At 41.9% G+C, this 19,244-nt stretch overlaps 1 protein-coding gene across 3 annotated transcripts in view; it reads left to right on the top strand.

The window, feature by feature from the left end:
* Positions 1 to 1,947: 1,947 nt before the first annotated feature.
* The window catches only part of LOC139416235 (transmembrane and coiled-coil domains protein 1-like), a 55,651-nt gene continuing 38,354 nt past the window's right edge, over positions 1,948 to 19,244 (top strand). Inside the window, exons 1-2 of one of the 3 annotated variants that reach the window (XM_071164662.1) lie at positions 1,948 to 1,988; positions 2,795 to 3,105. In XM_071164662.1, coding sequence (XP_071020763.1) covers positions 2,824 to 3,105 — 282 coding nt within the window. In that variant the 5' untranslated portion in view covers positions 1,948 to 1,988; positions 2,795 to 2,823. Of the gene's footprint in view, positions 1,989 to 2,541; positions 3,106 to 14,910; positions 15,173 to 19,244 lie in introns of those variants that run through there. The other 2 variants (XM_071164663.1, XM_071164661.1) reach the window with 2 other exon arrangements.

The following is a 19,244-nucleotide window of genomic DNA, read 5'->3' as shown; positions in this document are numbered from 1 at the left end:
ATTTGTTCATTGAAAATTGTGAATAACTCACCACAGGTTAATGAGAAGGGTGTGCTTGAGTGGATGCACATAACTCTGCAATGTTGGGTTGTGTTGGAGTCTGTCTTAAATCATTTCCCACACACTGTGCCTGTATTTAGTTTTCATGCTAGTGAGGGCCGAGAATCCATTCTCACATAGGTACGTGGTTGCAAAGGGCGTTAGTGTCTTAACAGCGTGATTTGCCAAGGCAGGATACTCTGAGTGCAGCCCAATCCAGACATCTGGCAGTGGCTTCTGAATGAATAACATTTTCACAGAACCGCTTGTTGCAATTTCGATGAGGCTCTCTTGTTCAGATATCGGTAAGTGGACTGGAGGCATGGCATGAAAGAGATAAAATATCCAGTTGCTCGTCTCTCAATTAATTTTTTTTTGTCAATACTTTGCCGCTTGATAAGCAGAGCACTTCTTTCTGTATGTTGTAAAAGCGTTACATGGTCGTTGCCCATATCATTGCATAGTGCAGAAAATACACTAGCGTTCAGAGGCCTTGCTTTAACAAAGTTATCCATTTTCACTGTAGTGTCCAAAACGTCTTTCAAGCTGTCAGGCATTCCCGCAAGTGCCTCTCGGCGGATGCATGCAGTGTACCTAAGTGGCGTCGGGACCAACGGCTTGCACGCGAGTTACCGCTCCACTATGTCTCCCTGTTATGGGTTTTGCGCCATCAGTACAGATACCAACATGAACAGCAGCTACGTTTGCTACATACGGACCGTTAGTGGAATTCCCGCGAGAGAGTAGCGGTTAATGTGATTGGATGTTAATTATTTGACTAGGCTACCTGTGTTTGACATTGTGTTGTTACCACACCAGATATTTCAATTTTATTTTTGGCAGTGAAACGAGGCTACTGCAGGCGAGGAAAGAAACCTCACCCAAATGTATAGCCCGGTTGGAAAATATAAATGGATTGTTTGAAAATGTGAAAAAAAGTCCACTTTTAGAAAAAAAGTGACCCCATAGTATAACCGTTTATGGTTCCATGTAGAACCCTTTTTAGTTCCAGGTTTAACTCTTTTGGGTTCCATGTAGAACCCTCTGTAGAAAGGGTTCTACATGGAACTCAAAAGGATTCTACCTAGAACCAAAAGGGTTCTACCTGGAACCAAAAGAGGTTCTTCAAAATGGACAGCCGAAGAACCCTTTTTGGGTTCTAGATAGCACCTTTTTTTCTAAGACTGTATTATATTGAAGGCTAGTGGCTGATCAGTGTTCAGTATACTGCTTTGTGAATGTATCAGTGTTGTTGTGTGCTGCTAGTGACAGTGTGGGTACTGTGCTGTGTGCTGCTCTCTCTCCTCTCTCTAGGCCTATTGTGAAACTGAACAGCTGATTGTGTTAACTAGCTGTGACGTGGGCCGACCGTATCACAGCCTCATTTGTGTAGATTACACTGTGTGTGTGTCCCTTGCATGTTTGTGTGTTCTCGCCCTCGCACATGTGTGTGTGCATTCATGCATAGTCTCTTATGACTGTGCAGCTTAGGGAATATAGTTAGCATGTCACCCACCCCCAGAGCTCAGAATGTTCCTGACTCGGACTTGTTTTCCTCCCCTCACTGCCAGTACTCACTGTGACTGTCTGACAGGCTGCCTTCTCTTCACACTAGGAATATGTATCTAAGGAAATTACTGTCGCTCCTCAGCCTCAAAGGAAACCATGTTGCTTAGCGTAGATTGGCATAGTTTTTTTGGGGTTGCTGCAGGTTAGGTGAGTTGGTATAGTGAGCCTGTGTTGCTGTGTGTTGTAGTTTTTGAGGAAGCCCTTCTCTCCAGACACCACTGTAGCGGTAAAGCAGAAGGATTTGGTTTGAGTGTTCATAGATTGCGTAAGTAGATTTGATTAGTTGATTGAGACATTGATTGCTCTCTTTCTCTCTCTCTCTCTCTCTCTCTACAGCTTATCTTGGACACTGAGTGAGTCTAGGCAGTGTTGGGCTGATGGTATGTGGGTCTTTTCACTTATTTCTCTCTTTTGTTTGTTCCATCTCTGTGTGTCTATCTTTCTCCTTTCCCCTTCCCCCGTTTGTGTGTGCAGTGCCTGTGGTGTTAGTAGAAGTTGCCCCCAACATCTGGCCCAGAGTCGAGGGGCAACTTCCAACACTATCTGTTTTAGAGCATCTTCTTCTTGTTTGCTTCCTCTTGCTGTCCCTTGTTTTCACTCCATCATAACCCACTTCCTCTCTTTCTATGGTAGACTACTAGGCAAGCATTATCTTTGAGCTGATTGGATGCATGTTGTGGACTCCCATTGGCCACCGCTGAACTTTGACCTCTCCTGTCTCAACCCATCCCGAAACACACACCCTACTCTACTCTACTCCCCTATCCTACCCCCATTCCCCTGTGTATGAGAGTGCTGCACCCTCGTATGCAGAGAGGAGGTAGTGGGAGGCACCCAGGGGGGTCGGGGGGTAGAGAAGGGGCGCAGGACTCAGGCCTCAAGAGGTGTTCCTCTCACTCAGACCACCACTCCCCCTCCAAAATGACCCAGAATGCCCGAGAGAGCATGGGCGTCCTGGGCCAGGGTCTGAAGCAGCTGTTCCAGCAGCAACGCAGACGCCTGTTTCTCTCTCGCTTTACCCTAGCCTCCTCCTCTTCCTCCTCTGCATCCTCCTCTTCCTCATCCTCTGTGATCTCAATGGGTGGCCCCTCTCGCTACCCTCCCGAGGACTACCTCACCCCCCTCCAAGCCCCCTTGGCCTGTCCTGACTCTGACCCCCCCTCTGGTGGTCTCCTTGCCCCCCCAGCTGGTCAGGGTGCCGGCCCTGTGGGCACGATGAGGCGTGGGACTATGCTGCAGAGCCAGCACCTTGGGGGGAACGGGACAGGGGCAGGGGAAGGGGGAGTAGACCAGGATCCCCCTCTGAGAGGCAGCCCCCAGACCCCCCACCGCCACCCTACCTATGATGCACAGAAGCATTCCGAACGCCTGCGCTCCTCCTCCACGACGGACAACACCACACGAAGTAGCCCCTCCCCTGGGTACAATCCTGGATATGCAACGTCAGGCGACGTGGTGCTGTCGTCAGGATACCAGTCCACGGAGGAGACAGACAAGGTCAGCAATGTCAGCTGTCAATCATATTAGGGTATTTTTTGGTTTGTGGTCATGTTTTATCTGGTAATGGATGTAATACAATCCTGTCCTACTCAGGTGTTCTTCATCCAACAGGCCTGCTCTTAAATATTGAGGCTTAACGGGACTCTTCGGGATATTGGCAACCTTTATCTACTTCCCCAGTGTCAGGTGAACTCGTGGATAACATTGTTATGTCTCTGTGTCCAATATGAAAGAAGTTTGAGAGTTTCGCGAGCCAATGCTAATTAGCATTAGCGCAATGACTGGAAGTTTATTGGTATCTACTAGAGTATGACACGTGATGCCATGTGTGTATAATAATGTTTCTGTCCTGTAATGCTAAATGCTCCTGAGCAGAGGCAGTGCTAATCCAGGCTCAGGTCAGAGGTACACACACGCATGTCTACTCAGATCAGTCAGAAACTGGTATTCCTGAGCCCCGATTGCCCAAAGACTGTCCCAAGTACGTCTAGAGCAAATATGATATGCATTATCCTAGCAAGATAGCCAAACACCCCTCTCTGGATGTTTGAGAAGGGTATGTTCCACTGTAATTGCTGACTGCCATGTAGTCAACAGACGCTGTCTCTTAGATTCTCAGTTATTTAGTTACAGTATATGTTATGAGACATGTGAAGATGAATTATCCACTAGAGGAAGAACTAACGCTGAATGTTATAAAAGCATTTCTGTCATGTCAAGAAGATACATTTTATTTTAACAGTAAAGTAGACATGCTGTCTATCCACATAATACATTAAGAAGAGCTCCTTGTGTTGTAGGAGCACTGAGCTTTTATGAGAATTCTTATCATGTTTTGGAAATTGGAAATGCTTGACATGCTACATCACGCAAGATGTGTATGTGTGTTGTTCTGTGTTCAGAATGTACAGTATGTGTGTATGATGCTTGTCCATCTGTGATAAGATAGGTCAGAGGACCTCTCAGTCTCAGGTTTTGCATTGAGAGTTCTGTACCAGACACTGCTATAACCGCACGCACGCACACACACACACACATTCACACGCATACACACACACACCCAACGACAGCCTGGTGGACAGTGTGTAAGAATAGACCACTTGTGTCTGAAAGGACAGAGCTCAATAACAAAGGAAAGCTGACGCAGGGGAAGTACATGCAGTATTTTCCTGCTCATCTAGCATGCTATGTTCTTTTAATACCCTCTGATGAAGTAGCCTCTCACTACAGTATGTGTATACGGTGTTAATTTGTGTTCACTTGACTTTATCTAACGTCTGTATTTAGTTTGAGTGCCAGACTAATTTGTCATTCAACAACATTACTACCTCTTGTTGCCAAGATAGACACGTTGGCTGAAAGAGAAACAGGCTGGCCCCAGTGAGAGAATATAGATTTTCAGCCTTGCTCTCCTCTCTGAAAGTATAGCTATAGCCATACCGGTGTGTAAATGCCTGATGTTTGTCCTTACTGCCACCAGATGGCGGTGTCATATCAGATAATGGCTGTAGTCTGATCTGCGTGTATATATAGCCATTTTACAGTTTTTTTTTACAATCGCTAGGACCCATTTCTCAATACTTAGGTCACTTTTTCGAAACTCTTCACACGGTTCTCCGAAATAACTTTCAGCTTGGCACAGCAGTTCATTTCACGTTCAAAATGCCCTAAAACTACCAAAACACTTCATACATGTCTCAAATCAGCTCGTTCTTCCACAACAACGAGCAAAGGTTGTCTCCAAACAAGCACACGTTGTCACTCATAAAACAATGAACTAAACAACACTAACAACAGGTAGCATTACACAATGTTTTCTTTACAAAACAAGGACACCTTTACTGTTTAGAATTCACTACAGTATATGTTACAGGGATGAATCAGACGTGATGCAATATGCTTCAATATGTTTTATGTCATGTTATGGCATTGAGTGATTCCAAAATACAAGAATTTGTATATACACGCCATCTACCGATACAGTAGCAATACTAGTCAACCCTATCTTATGCATTTGGCCACAGGTTCTCTTCCATGTCACATCTTATGTCATCTTGGGCAATACACCTAGGAAAGAATCTTTTGGAATGCCTGGTCCATCCCTGGCAATCTTCTGCAGATATGTCCAGGCATCCAGCATTCATTGCGTCCAGGATGGACATTTGATCATGTGGATGGTGGTCATCAACCTTCCACCTCCATGAGGAAAATAATTCCTATATGTGGTTGAGGAATGGAGAGAAAGGTGGGAGGAAAAGTGACACCATCCTGGGATGGGCTGCAAACCACTCTGTGACTGCACAGGCGTGGTGAAATGCCACCCTTTCCTCACCTGGCACAACCCTTCCATAGATAGAGGTCACCCAGGAATTAAATGAGACGCTCGGTGTTGTATGGCCCAATTAGTGGTTTGTGTAACAGCAATCCATCAGAGGATATTGCTGCACACATTGTGATGTTGGCACCCCTTTGGCCCGGGACATCCACTGTGGCTCTTTTCCCAACCACATTCCTCCCTCGCCGCCGTGTTTTGGCCAAGTTGAAACCAGCCTCATCCACAAAGATGAATATGTGTTTGCCTGGCTTCAATCTCCATGACTCTCTAAAATAAATCCACAAGGCAACATAAGAGTTAGGTTATTACGGTAGTTTACATTATACCTAAAAACATGCCATTGTGTGCCTCTGCCCTGTTTGGTTTTGTTCAAAACCAGTTCTGTATTTTATAGTCATCTTACCTGGACTTATTGGTTCCTGAGTTGCTTGACGTCATCAGAGTTCCTCTCAAAGGGGACAGTGCACAACTGCTTCATCCTAACTTGATGTTGTTTCAGGACTCTAGAAATAGTTGTCATGCTTACATTGTCTGCCAATACTCATCCTGAATCTCTGAGTTTTATGCCATTGTTTCTGATAACCATATCAACGATTGCAGTTTCCTGCCCAGCAGTGAAAATCCTACCTCTCCCGCCTGTAGGAGGTAACCGTTGGGTCCTATGCAGAAATACAAAAATTGCACACAAGTAGTTTTTGGAGGCTTTGTTCAATTTACTTCTGTAATGTGCAGTTCAGTCAGATGCCCTTGCAGAATGCACATCTTACCTGTTTTTTTGCCGGAAATTTTGCAAAATTAATGCCACTGTTGACCGTTGCAGATTTGGCTGCACTCTCGTCCTTCATAACACAACCCTGCTCGCTTAACCCGGAAGCACCAATGTGTCAGAGGAAACATCGTACAACTTGCAACCAGCCCGCCACAAGGAGTCACTAGAGCATGATTGGACAAGGACATCCCGGCTGGCCAAACCCGCTGAGCCAATGGTCTCCCAGTCATGGCCAGCTGTGACACAGCCTGGGATTGAACCCAGGAACCCAGGTCTGTAGTGACATACTCAAGCACTACTTAGACTGCTGCGCCACTCGGGAGGCCCCACAAAAAAAGTGTTTTAAGTGAGAATTAAGTGATGCTGAAAATTAAAGGAAAATTAAAGGAAATGATTGTCTACTTCACCCATATAATTTGTTTGCAAATGAAATTGACTGTAGTTCCAGTAGTTACATGACAAAAAAGTTATTAACTACTGACAACATTACCAAGATTTGAATGTAGTTAAACTACCACTAAGCTACTGCAAAATGTAATTAGATTCCTTGTTGAATTACATGTAGTTCACTACTTCCCAATTGACACAGACAGCAGAAAGATCAGAATGCCATGACCCAAAGGTTGTGAGTTCAAATCCCAGATGAGGACATGTTGAATAATAATGACTGTATAAATAAACATGCACAATGTAAACGTATGTCAAATATGTAAGTTGAAAACAGTTGCCTCACAAGTCCTCAACTGGCAGGTTCATTAAATAGTACCCGCAAAACACCAGTCTCAAAGTCAACAGTGAAGAGGCGATGATGGCCTTCTAGGCAGATCTTGTCTGTGTGCCTGCAAAATCTGCAGAGCTGGGAAGATTGTACCCCCCATATATATAAACCATATGCCATGGAATCGGTACATTGAACATCTCTTCCCCAACAATCTTGCAACTTATATGGCACAGCTGTAATTTTTTTGGTCCTTAAATGAAATTGGTATATATTTTAATTTATCACAATTTTCTTTAACCATTTTTGGTCTTTAATGCAGGGCCGACAGACAAGTTCCTTACTTTTTCCCCCTTCCACTTGCCTCTTCCATTTCTGTGGTAATGCTGCAATTGGTTGTTTGTAATTTTGGGTAGAGCAGATATTTACATATGTCTGGGTTAGCTGCATGTGTGACATAACGCCTCCAGTCCTATTTATGATATAGGTTACAAAGATTCTACTTTTTTTTTTTATTGATAAAAAAAATTGTTTTTTTTAAATCATTTAGTATATTTGAGTTTAACCACAATATCTGTCTTTGCAGGTGGATTAAACTGAAATTGCAACCAACTTTCTAAGGCTTATTTAAAACCTGTTAAAGAGGCTGCACATTTTTGCAGCTTTTTGTTAAAAATCGCGCAACATTTCAACGTCCTGCTACTCATTCCAGGAATATAGTATATGCATATGATTAGTATGTGTGGATAGAAAACACTCTGAAGTTTATAAAACTGGTTAAATCATGTCTGTGACTATAACAGAACGCGTTTAGCAGGAAAAATCCCAAGGAAAACTGTTCACAAAAAAAAATATATATATATATGTTTACAATGCCTACAGCTTCCACACGATGTCGCCAGTACTGTCAATTGATTTTAAATTAATCCTTGGTAAATTGAGGAATAGGCACTTCCTGTCGTCGAGCACACCACAGGAAGTTATGAAAGAGAGAATGTGGACCATGATTTCAAAACGTGCTGCTATTGAATACAGATCGCCCCGTGTTCAATTTGATCGATTATTAATGTTTACTAATACCTAAAGGTGGATTACAAAAGTAGTTTGAAGTGTTTTGTCAAAGTTTATAGGTAACTTTTTTAATTTAAAAAAATGACGGTGCGTTTTGGAACGGTGCTTTTTCATGGATCAGACGGGCTTCATAAATGGACATTTTGGGTATACATGGATGGATTTAATCGAAAAAAAGACCCAATTGTGATGTTTATGGGACATATAGGAGTGCCAACAAAGAAGCTCGTCAAAGGTAATGAATGTTTTATATTTTATTTCTGCGTTTTGTGTAGCGCCGGCTACACTAATTATTTTGTTTACGTCCCCTTTGTGTATTTCGGGGGTTGCATGCTATCAGATTATAGCTTCTCATGCTTTCGCCGAAAAGCATTTTAAAAATCTGACATGTTGGCTAGATTCACAACAAGTGTAGCTTTAATTGAGTACCCTGCATGTGTGTTTTAATGAAAGTTTGAGTTGTATCGAGTACTATTAGTTGTCACTCTGAAATTTCCGCTGATGTCCGCTGATGTTGATCCCTGTACAGGGACAGCAGCCGTAAGAAGTTTTAAAAACTAACGATATTTTGGAGATTATTTTGTTTTCAAATAACCGAAAGTGAGCAGTTGAAATCTGAATAAAGGGGAAAAGGCCATTCTTGAACATGGGGTGAGACATTTTTACTAGTTTACTAGAGAACCATTTATTATGTAAATGTAACTTTTGTTTGACTGATGCCTTTAGTGAGAGTTTAAATGCTTTAATATTTAATAATTTCCCCCCCTCCAGTAATTCATATTCGTTATATAAATAGGCCCTTTTAATTTTGTCTGGCTTGCCATTCCAAATAAAATTGAATATTTGTTGTTCATATAATTTAAAAAGCAAGTCACTAGGTGTAGGCAAAACCATAAGCAAATATGTAAACTGTGATATGACTAAAGAGTTAGTCAGGGTGATTTACCACAAATAGAAAGGTATTTTCCTTTCCGTGGTAGCAAGATCTTATCTATTTTGATAACTTTCAAACATAATTTATTGGAGTGAGATCATTCATTTCTTTTGGGATATGAATACCAAGTATGTCCACATCCCTGTCAGACTATTTTATTGGTAAACTACACGGTAATGTAAAAGTTGCATTTTTTTGTGACCCAATACATAATATAGTACAGTTATCATAATTTGGTTTTAATCCAGAGAGGTTAGACAAAGTATCTAGATCCTCTATGAGGCCGTGGAAGGATTCTAATTATGGATTTAATAGAAAACATGAATCATCAGCGTATAATGACACCTTTGTTTTTAAGCCACAGATTTCTAATCCCTTAATATTATTGTTGGATCTAATTTTAACAGCTAACATTTCAATTGCAATAATAATTATAAATGCAGATAGTGGACAACCTTGTTTTACTCCTCTTGACAGTTTAAAACTTTGAGAAGTAGCTGTTGTCTACTATTTTACACCTAGGTTTACTGTACATAACTTTAACCCATTTTATAAGAAATTCTTCAAAATGTAAATATTCCAGGCATGTATATATAAACTCCAGTCATACTTTATCAAAAGCCTTTTAAAAATCAGCTTTGAAAACCAGGCCTGGTTTCGCTGATATTTCATAGTATTCTGTTTCCAGTACTTGTCATATATTATCTCCAATGTATTTTCCGTGTAAAAAACCTGTCTGATTACGATGAATAATATCTGACAATACCTTTTTAATTCTATGCGCCAAGCATTTAGCTAGAATATTTGCATCACAACACTGAAGTGTAAGAGGACTCCAATTTCTTTAATGGACTGGAGCTTTATACAGTTGAAATCAGAAGTTTGCACACACTTAGGTCGGAGTCATTAAAACTCATTTTTCAACCACCCTGCAAGATTTTTGTTAACTTCTCTAGGGTACATGGGACGGTAGCGTCCCACCTGACCAACATCCAGTGAAATTGCAGAGCGCCAAATTCAAAAACAGATATACTCATATTACAAATTCATAAAACATACAAGTGTTATACATCGGCTTAAAGATGAACTTCTTGTTAATCCAGCTGCTGTGTCAGATTTCAAAAAGGCTTCACGGCGAAAGCAAACCATGCGATTTTCTGAGGACTCCCATTTACTCAATAGATGTTTGTTTTGTTCGATAAAGTCCCTCTTTATATCCAATTATCCAACTTATATTTGTGTGTATTGTTCAGTAATCCACAGGCTCAAAGGCAGTCACAACAGGCAGACGAAAAATCCGAAAAGTATCAGTAAAGTTCATAGAAACATGTCAAACGATGTTTATAATCAATCCTCAGGTTGTTTTTAGTCATAATAATCAATAACATTTCAACCGGACAAAAGCTTGGTCAATATAAAAGGAAAACAAGAAAGGCAGCACGCCTTTCGGTCGTGCGCATGAAAAACCTCTGGGACACTGCAGTGTCCACTCATTCAGACTGGTCTTACTCTCTCATTTTTCAGAATACAAGCCTGAAACAATTTCCAAAGACTGTTGACATCTAGTGGAAGCCATAGGAAGTGCAATTTGAGTCCCAAGTCATTGGAATCTGTATAGGCAGTCTATGGAAAACTACAAACATTAAAAAATCCCACTTCCTGGATGGATTTTTCTCAGATTTTCGCCTGCCATATCAGCTCTGTTATACTCACAGACATTATTTTAACCGTTTTGGAAACTTTAGAGTGTTTTCTAGCCAAATCAATGTAAGAACGGTAGTGTGTATTTTCAAAGAAGCTTGGATCATCATTATTTGGACAGTATAGGTTAAGAAGCCATATCTGCTTATTGTCCTTTTTTTCACCTTTATTTAACCAGGTAGGCAAGTTGAGAACAAGTTCTCATTTACAATTGCGACCTGGCCAAGATAAAGCAAAGCAGTTCGACACATACAACAACACAGAGTTACACATGGAGTAAAACAAACATACAGTCAATAATACAGTAGAAACAAGTCTATATATGAAGTGAGCAAATGAGGTGAGATAAGGGAGGTAAAGGCAAAAAAAGGCCATGTTGGCAAAGTAAATACAATATAGCAAGTAAAACACTGGAATGGTAGATTTGCAGTGGAAGAATGTGCAAAGTAGAAATAAAAGTAATGGGGTGCAAAATAAATAAAATAAAATAAATACAGTAGGGAAAGAGGTAGTTGTTTGGGCTAAATAATATATGGGCTATGTACAGGTGCAGTAATCTGTGAGCTGCTCTGACAGCTGGTGCTTAAAGCTAGTGAGGGAGATAAGTGTTTCCAGTTTCAGAAATTTTTGTAGTTCGTTCCAGTCATTGTCAGCAGAGAACTGGAAGGAGAGGCGGCCAAAGAAAGTATTGGTTTTGGGGGTGACCAGAGAGATATACCTGCTGGAGCGCGTGCTACAGGTGGGTGATGCTATGGTGACATGTTAGAAATAACATGTTTAAAATAATCCATCTACCTTGATGATCTGTTTGGACAATTTGCACATTTGGATCCCATGGCCCCGGATAGACCGGGACTCATCCTTCGAAAAAAGCACACAGTGACACCCACAGAACAGAAGCAGATCAAACGGCAAATGCATTTCCATCGCCCTCACCTCAATTTGTATTATATAAAGCCATTAAAATATATATATATATATATTTCAAAAATCCTGCTTATCTTATTTTCCATAATTAGCTATTCATATATGTTGTAATGTAGACAGTTTATTGAAAGGATTTTGACCTCTTTTTTAGCAAACAATTATTGTGATTCATCCTGTATTGTAACATCTTTTACTCCCTCGCAACATTTGTGGGATACAGAGCCATACACACACACACACTCCTTTACGTTGTTGATTGCCCCTCTATATCTGTCCGTTCCTCAGTTTGTTCCCCGTGTCAGCATTATTGCCATTTTGTTTTCCCCTGTCCAGACGCTGTCCGTATTCTGTTCCTGTCCGTGTTTCATTAAATGTTCACTCCCTGTACTTGCTTCTTGTCTCTAGTGTCTGTCCTTACACTGTTGAAGATATTTGAAGAGGTGGGAGCAGTGAAATGTGTGTGTGTGTGCTTGAGATTCCACATTGCACACAATGGATCTGATAGAGCCACACCCTACCCAAATACTACCTGTCTCATTCTCTTTATGACCCACTGTCTGTCTTTTGCCTTCCTCCCCTCCTATCTCATTTTCTATCTCATTGAAAAAAAAAGTATACATTACACTGAGAAAAGTTTCAGAGGAATAGAGACATTTCAAATGTCATATTATGGCTAAGTACAAATAGTTAACTTCTTGACGCACCCATCCATTTAGCGGGATCCTTTTCATCAACACCCGCTGTATTGCAGCGCGCCAAATACAAATTAAATGACAAAAAATATTTTATTCTCATGAAATCACAAGTGCAATATAGCAAAACACAGTTTAGCTTGTTGTTAATACACCTGGCGTGTCAGATTTCAATACAGCTTTTCGGCGACAGCATAACAAGCGTTTATGTAAGAACATCTCTCTCAGTAGACAAAATATTACAAACACTAGCTGCCAAATAGATTGGTCACGAAAGTCAGAAAAGCAATAGATTAAATCGCTTACCTTTGATGATCTTCGGATGTTTGCACTCACGAGACTCCCAGTTACACAATAAATGTTCCTTTTGTTCCATAATGATTATTTTTATATCCAAAATGCCTCATTTGTTTGGCGCGTTCTTTTCAGAAATCCACAGGCTCGAGCAGTCACGACAACGCAGACGTAAATTCCAAATAGTATCAGTAATGTCCACAGAAACATGTCAAACATTTTTTATAATCAATCCTCAGGTTGTTTTTAAAATATATAATTGATAATATATCAACCGGGACTGTCGCTTTTTCAATAAGAGAGGGAGAGACAATGGCTTCCCCACTCTGTTGTGCAAGCAAAACTCTGCGAACACCCAGCTATCCACTGACGCGGTGTTATCTTTCTCGCTCATTTTTCAAAATAAAAGCCTGAAACTATGTCTAAAGACTTTTGACACCTTGAGGAAGCCATAGGAACAGGACTCTGGTTGATATCCCTTTAAATGGAGGCAAGGCATCCAATGGAACAGAGAGCTTTCAGGAAAAACAGCAGATTGGTTTGATTTTCCTCAGGTTTTCGCCTGCAATATCAGTTATGTTATACTCACAGACAATATTTTGACAGTTTTGAAACTTTAGAGTGTTTTCTATCACAATCTGACAATTATATGCATATTCTACTTTCTGGCCTGAGAAATAGGCAGTTTCAAATGGGTATGTTTTTTTGCCAAAAAACGAAAATCCTGCGCCCTACACTCAAGAAGTTAAAGTACGAAAGGGAAAATAAATAAACATAAATATGGGTTGTATTTACAATGGTGTTTGTTCTTCATTGGTTGCCCTATTCTTGTGGCAACAGATCACACACATTGCTGCTGTGATGGGACACTGTGGTATTTCACACAACAGATATGGGGTTTTTTAAAAATTGGATTTGTTTAAAAAAATTATTTGTGGGTCTGTGTAATCTGTGGGAAATATGTGTCTCTGATATGATCATACATTTGGCAGGAGGTTAGGAAGTTCAGGTCAGTTTCCACCTCATTTTGTGGGCAGTGTGCACATAGCCTGTCTTTTCTTGAGAGCCAGGTCTGCCTATGGTGGCCTCTTAATAGCAAGGCTAAGCTCACTGAGTCTGTAAATAGTCAAAGCTTTCCTTAATTTGGGGTCAGTCACAGTGGTCAAGTAGTCTACGTCTGTGTACTCTCTGTTTAGTGCCAAAAAGCATTCAGGTTTTCTCAAAAAAAAATTGAAAGAATTGGCAATGTGTCAAGTAATTATCTTTTTGTTCTCTCATGATTTGGTTGGGTCTAATTGTGTTTCTGTTGCTGTCCTGGGGCTCTGAGGGGTCTGTTTGCATTTCCCGAACAGAGCCCCAGGACCATCTTGCTTAGACTCTTCTCTAGGTTAATCTCTCTGTAGGTGATGGTTTTGTTATGGAAGGTTTGGGAATCGCTTTCTTTTTGGGGTTGTAAAATGTAACGTCTCTTTTCTGAATTTTGATCATTAACGGGGATCGGCCTAATTCTGCTCTGCGTGCATTATTTGGTATGTTTTTGCAGAAATCTGCATTCTGAGTCTCAATTTGGAATTTGTATTTGTGGTCATGACAACTGGACCTTTTTTTAACACCATTATTTTAGTCTTACTGAGATTTACTGTCAGAGCCCAGGTCTGACAGAATCTGTGCAGAAGATCCAGGTGCTGCTGTAGGTCCTCCTTGGTTGGATACAGAAGCAACAGATCATCAGAAAACAGTAGACATTTGACTTCAGATTCTATTAGGGTGCGGCCGAGTGCTGCAGACTGTTCTAGTGCCCTCGCCAATTTGTTGATATATATGTTGAAGAGGGTGGGGCTCAAGCTGCATCTCTGTCTCACCCCACGGCCCTTTGGAAAGGAATGTGTTTGTACTCTCTCTCTTATCCTTCCTCCCTTTCCCACCCCTTCCCCCCCCCCCCCCACTGACATAGTCCCAGGAGAGGCGTTGTACAGACAGTCAGACAGCCCCTCACCCTCCCCTTTTTCTGCCCCCTCCACTGCCCGACAGGAAGCATGACGCAACATTGCTTTTTCTCCAGTAAATGTGACGGAGCTGAAGACCGAGTGTGTGTCTGTGTATGTGTTTGTGTGTGTTTGCGTCAGACCCTGTGTCTGCAGCAAGATAGTTTTAGTGTGTCAGTTTTTCTAATTCCTGTCTGCTTTGTCACTCTATATTCTTTCAACCACATTGTGTGAATGTGGAGAGAGTGCTGTGTGAGTAGAGGGCAGCACAGCTGAGCACTCTTATCTCTGTCTGTTCTCCCTCCCTCCCTTTTCCTCCCTCATTCTCACCTCCTTCTCACTTTCTTTTCTCTCGTCACTTGTGTTTTCTCACTAGATGAACCAGCATGGTCTAAGAGCAGTTTGGAACAGAGAGAAGTGTGTTTGCGTGTGTGTGCTTTTCTGTGATTATGCACATGCATATTTCCTTTAGCGTGAAGTAGATTGTAGCGATGTGTGTGTGTGTGTGTATACTGGCTCTGGATGTGTGTGTTCCTACTGAGAAGAGCTCCGTGCGTGGAGTGGAGTAGAGCACATCGTCAGTCGCTCCGACAGTCAGGATGGTTCAGAGGTTTAGTCTACGCAGACAGTACTCCAAGGTAAGACCCCCACTTAACTGTAAAGTGACCCACTGAGCTGAACATAATACATGAAATTGACTTCATTGTGGGGACCCCCATATTAGTCTGGTAATTTGAGACCTGTGACATTATATGTTTAGTGTGGCTCTTTCAAGTGTATACTTTCAAAAGACATGTACATCTGTAGTTGCTGAATGTCTCTCTCTTTTTCCCCCCTAGCTCCATCTCTCTTGGTTAATCTGTCCCAAAAAAATCTGTCTCATCACTGTGTTGAATCTGTCCCTGTCTATCTCTCTCTCTCTTAAGTCCAATATGCTTTAATGGTATGAATGACCATTTCAATGTTGACAAAGCAAAGTGATACAAATAAAAATAATGAAAGCAACAATGACAGCAATAAAAAATAGTAGCTATAATATGAAATACAAAAATATACACTGAGTGTACAAAACATTAAGAATTTGTACATTCAGTGTACACTGTATATTAACAGAATATAACAAATAAATATCCAATACAGAAATTTAATAATGGCCAATGTTCAGAATCAAAAAAATAATTGAAAATGGTGGTACTTATATGGTCTATTACTTACAATATTACTTATAATACAATAGTACAATAGTACATTCTTATGTTTCCTCCCTTTGCTTGGGACAAACTGTGACATACTTTGCTGCCAACTCTAACATCAGACCTCTCCCCCAAAAGTATAGAAAGTTTATCTTTGTTTAATTGTTCTGTGAATGTAGAACCTTTCATTTTAAAAATAAGGAATCTCTAATGAATCTATGTTTGGGGCAGGTGATTAGAAAGTGTGCTTCACTTTCTATCTCGCCTAGGTGATTAGAAAGTGTGCTTCACTTTCTATCTCGCCTAACCCACAGTGATGACATAGTCTGTCCTTTCCAGGATATTATTACTGATTCTGTAATTGGTTAAGGTTTTTCCTTGTTTGGGCTGTTTTACAAAGGTTAAGTATTCAGATAAAGTGAAGTCTCTTTCCAATGTTCGGTAGTATTCCATTTCTCTCGACTGCACCAAAAGTCGATGTATGCATTCTTATTATTCACCAGAACACACACACACACACACACACATTGTCTAGCAGGATCGCTTGCAGCTGAGGATTCCACATTGATTGAGTGGAGGGTCTGGTCTGATCTCTCACTTGAGCTGCTTGGGGAGAGAGGGATGGGTAGGGGTAGAGAGATGGAGGGAAGGGAAGGAGGGTTGGGGCAGAGCATTTTTGGGAGGTTTGTAAGGAAAAAGGGGTTGCTTTTGAATGGGGCTGGGAGGGGGTCTCTGTATTATTGAGTGGAGATGAAAAGGCAGTCATACTTGGGGGGGAAAGCCTCCTCAGGGCTTTTCTGAAGATGTCTGCTCATCCCACCCCTCAGAGAGCAGGATTATGGGATTATCCTCCTCCTTCCTTCCTCCTGCTCCTCTTAGACCTCTTCTCCACCTACCCACCTGCTGCTCTCTCCTCAACCACACTTTTTATTCTACTCTGTTATTCTTTCATGTATCTGTGAGAACATATATTACAATAACACATACATAAATATCTGCAGTTTTGGTAGCATGCAATCATTTCCAGGAGTAATTAGCACTTAATATTCAGAGTTAATAAGTTACAGCTATTGTCTACTTCAGATCATTTTACCCGTAAACACACACACACACACTGGCACATGCCCTCTTTCTAAAAGCCTGTAGATGCTGGTTACTTAAGCAGGTTACTTCTGTTTACCTACAATATTATGAGAAAGACAGAAGATGATGTCCATAACTACAGTATTGTTTTGGATGGATGCATGGTCTTTGTCATGCTGGTAGAAAGGGTTGATTGGAACTGGTCGTTGAGGGCCACAGTGTGCACAGGATTTTGTTCTTGCCAAGATACAACACACCTGATTCAGCTAAGCAATGTACTGTATAACCACATGCTTGATAAGCTAGAGAAGCTGTGTTAGTGCAGGGCTGGAACAAAAGACTCACCACACCCTGTTCTGCAGCTCCGGCGCCATTATTTAAAAATGGCGCTAGAGCAGAAAAGGCAGACGTTTTACATGCCCCCAACTGATTGTTTTTTTGTTTGTTTATCTGCGTTGTTTGTAACTTATTTTTTGACTATTTTTGTGCATACTGTTGCCGCTACCGTCTCTTATGACCGAAAATATATTCTAGACATCAGGACTGCGATTACCCACCACGGACTAACAGAATCCTTTTTCTTCTTTCACGACTCTGACGAGCCCGAGGTGGAGGATATACTGCTCCCTTGGGAACAGGCCCCGACCCCAGTGATCTGCGTGAAGAAGAGGCGGAGAAAGAGAGGCGGAGAAAGAGAGGCCGGAGGCCGGCTGCCTTCTGAGGAGTAGGAGGCAATCGAATAAACCCCCACTCCCCTCAATTCTGCATGCAAACATGCAATCTTTGGACAATAAAATTGACGTTATTGGGAAGATTAAACTACCAATGGGACATTAAAAACTGTAACATCCTATGCATCACGGAGTCATGGCTGAATGATGACAATATCAACATACAGCTTGGATAGAACAGTGGCTTTTGGTAAGACAAGGGGTGGCGGTCTATGTATTTTTGTGAACAACAGCTGGTGCACGATATCTAAGGAAGTCTCGAGTTACTGCTCGCCTGAGGTAGAGTTTCTCATGATAAGCTGCACACCACATTACCTACGGAGAGAGTTTTCATCTATATTCTTTGTAGCTGTGTATATACCAACACAGTCAGAGGCTGGCAACAAGACAGCATTGAATGAGCTGTATTCCGCCATAAGCAAACAAGAAAACGCTCACCCAGAGGCGGTGCTCCTAGTAGCCGGGAACTTTAATGCAGGGAAACTTAAATCAATTTGACCTTATTTCTATCAACATGTTAAACGTGCAACCAGAGGGAAAAGAACTCTGGACCCCCTGTACTCCACACACAGAGATGCACAGAGATGCAACCACACTGCACACTGTCCTAAACCATCTGGACAAGAGGACCCTCCAAACTCGTCATCAAGCTCGAGACCCTGGGTCTCGACCCCGCCCTGTGCAACTGGCTACTGGACTTCCTGACGGGCTGCCCCCAGGTGGTGAGGTTAAGTAACAACATCTCCACCCCGCTGATCCTCAATACTGGCGCCCCACAAGGGTGCGTTCTGAGCCTTCTCCTGTACTCCCTGTTCACCCACGACTGCATGGCCATGCACGCCTCCAACTCAATCATCAAGTTTGCAGACGACACTAGTCTTGATTACCAAAACAAACGAGACGGCCTACAGGGAGGAGGTGAGGGAAAATAACCTCACACTCAACGTCAACAAAACAAAGGAGATGATCATGGACTTCAGAAAACAGCAGAGGGAGCACCCCCTATCCACATCGACGGGACAGTAGTGGAGAGGGTAGTAAGTTTTAAGTTCCTCGGCGTACACATCACGGACAAACTGAATTGGTCCACCCACACAGACAGCGTTGTGAAGAAGGCGCAGCAGCGCCTCTTCAACCTCAGGAGGCTGAAGAAATTTGGCTTGTCACCAAAAGCACTCACAAACTTTTACAGATGCACAATCGAGAACATCCTGTCGGGCTGTAGCACCGCCTGGTACGGCAACTGCTCCGCCCACAACCGTAAGGCTCTCCAGAGGGGAGTGAGGTCTGCACAACACATCACCGGGGGCAAACTACCTGCCCTCCAGGACACCTATACCACCCGAGGTCACAGGGAGGCCATAAAGATCATCAAGGACAACAACCACCCGAGCCACTGCCTGTTCACCCTGCTATCATCCAGAAGGCGAGGTCAGTACAGGTGCATCAAAGCAAGGACCGAGAGACAGAAGCTGTTTTTCAATCTCAAGGCCATCAGACTGTTTAACAGCCACCACTAACATTGAGTGGCTGCTGCCAACATACTGACTCAACTCCAGCCACTTTAATATTGGAAAAATGTATGTAAAAAATGTATCACTAGCCACTTTAAACAATGCCACTTAATATGTTTACATACCCTACATTACTCATCTCATATGTATATACTGTACTCTATACCATCTACTGCATCTTGCCATCTT

The sequence above is a fragment of the Oncorhynchus clarkii genome, chromosome 9, assembly GCF_045791955.1.
Source record: "Oncorhynchus clarkii lewisi isolate Uvic-CL-2024 chromosome 9, UVic_Ocla_1.0, whole genome shotgun sequence".
Lineage (NCBI taxonomy): Eukaryota > Metazoa > Chordata > Actinopteri > Salmoniformes > Salmonidae > Oncorhynchus > Oncorhynchus clarkii.
This window is presented reverse-complemented; position numbering and strand designations above follow the sequence as displayed.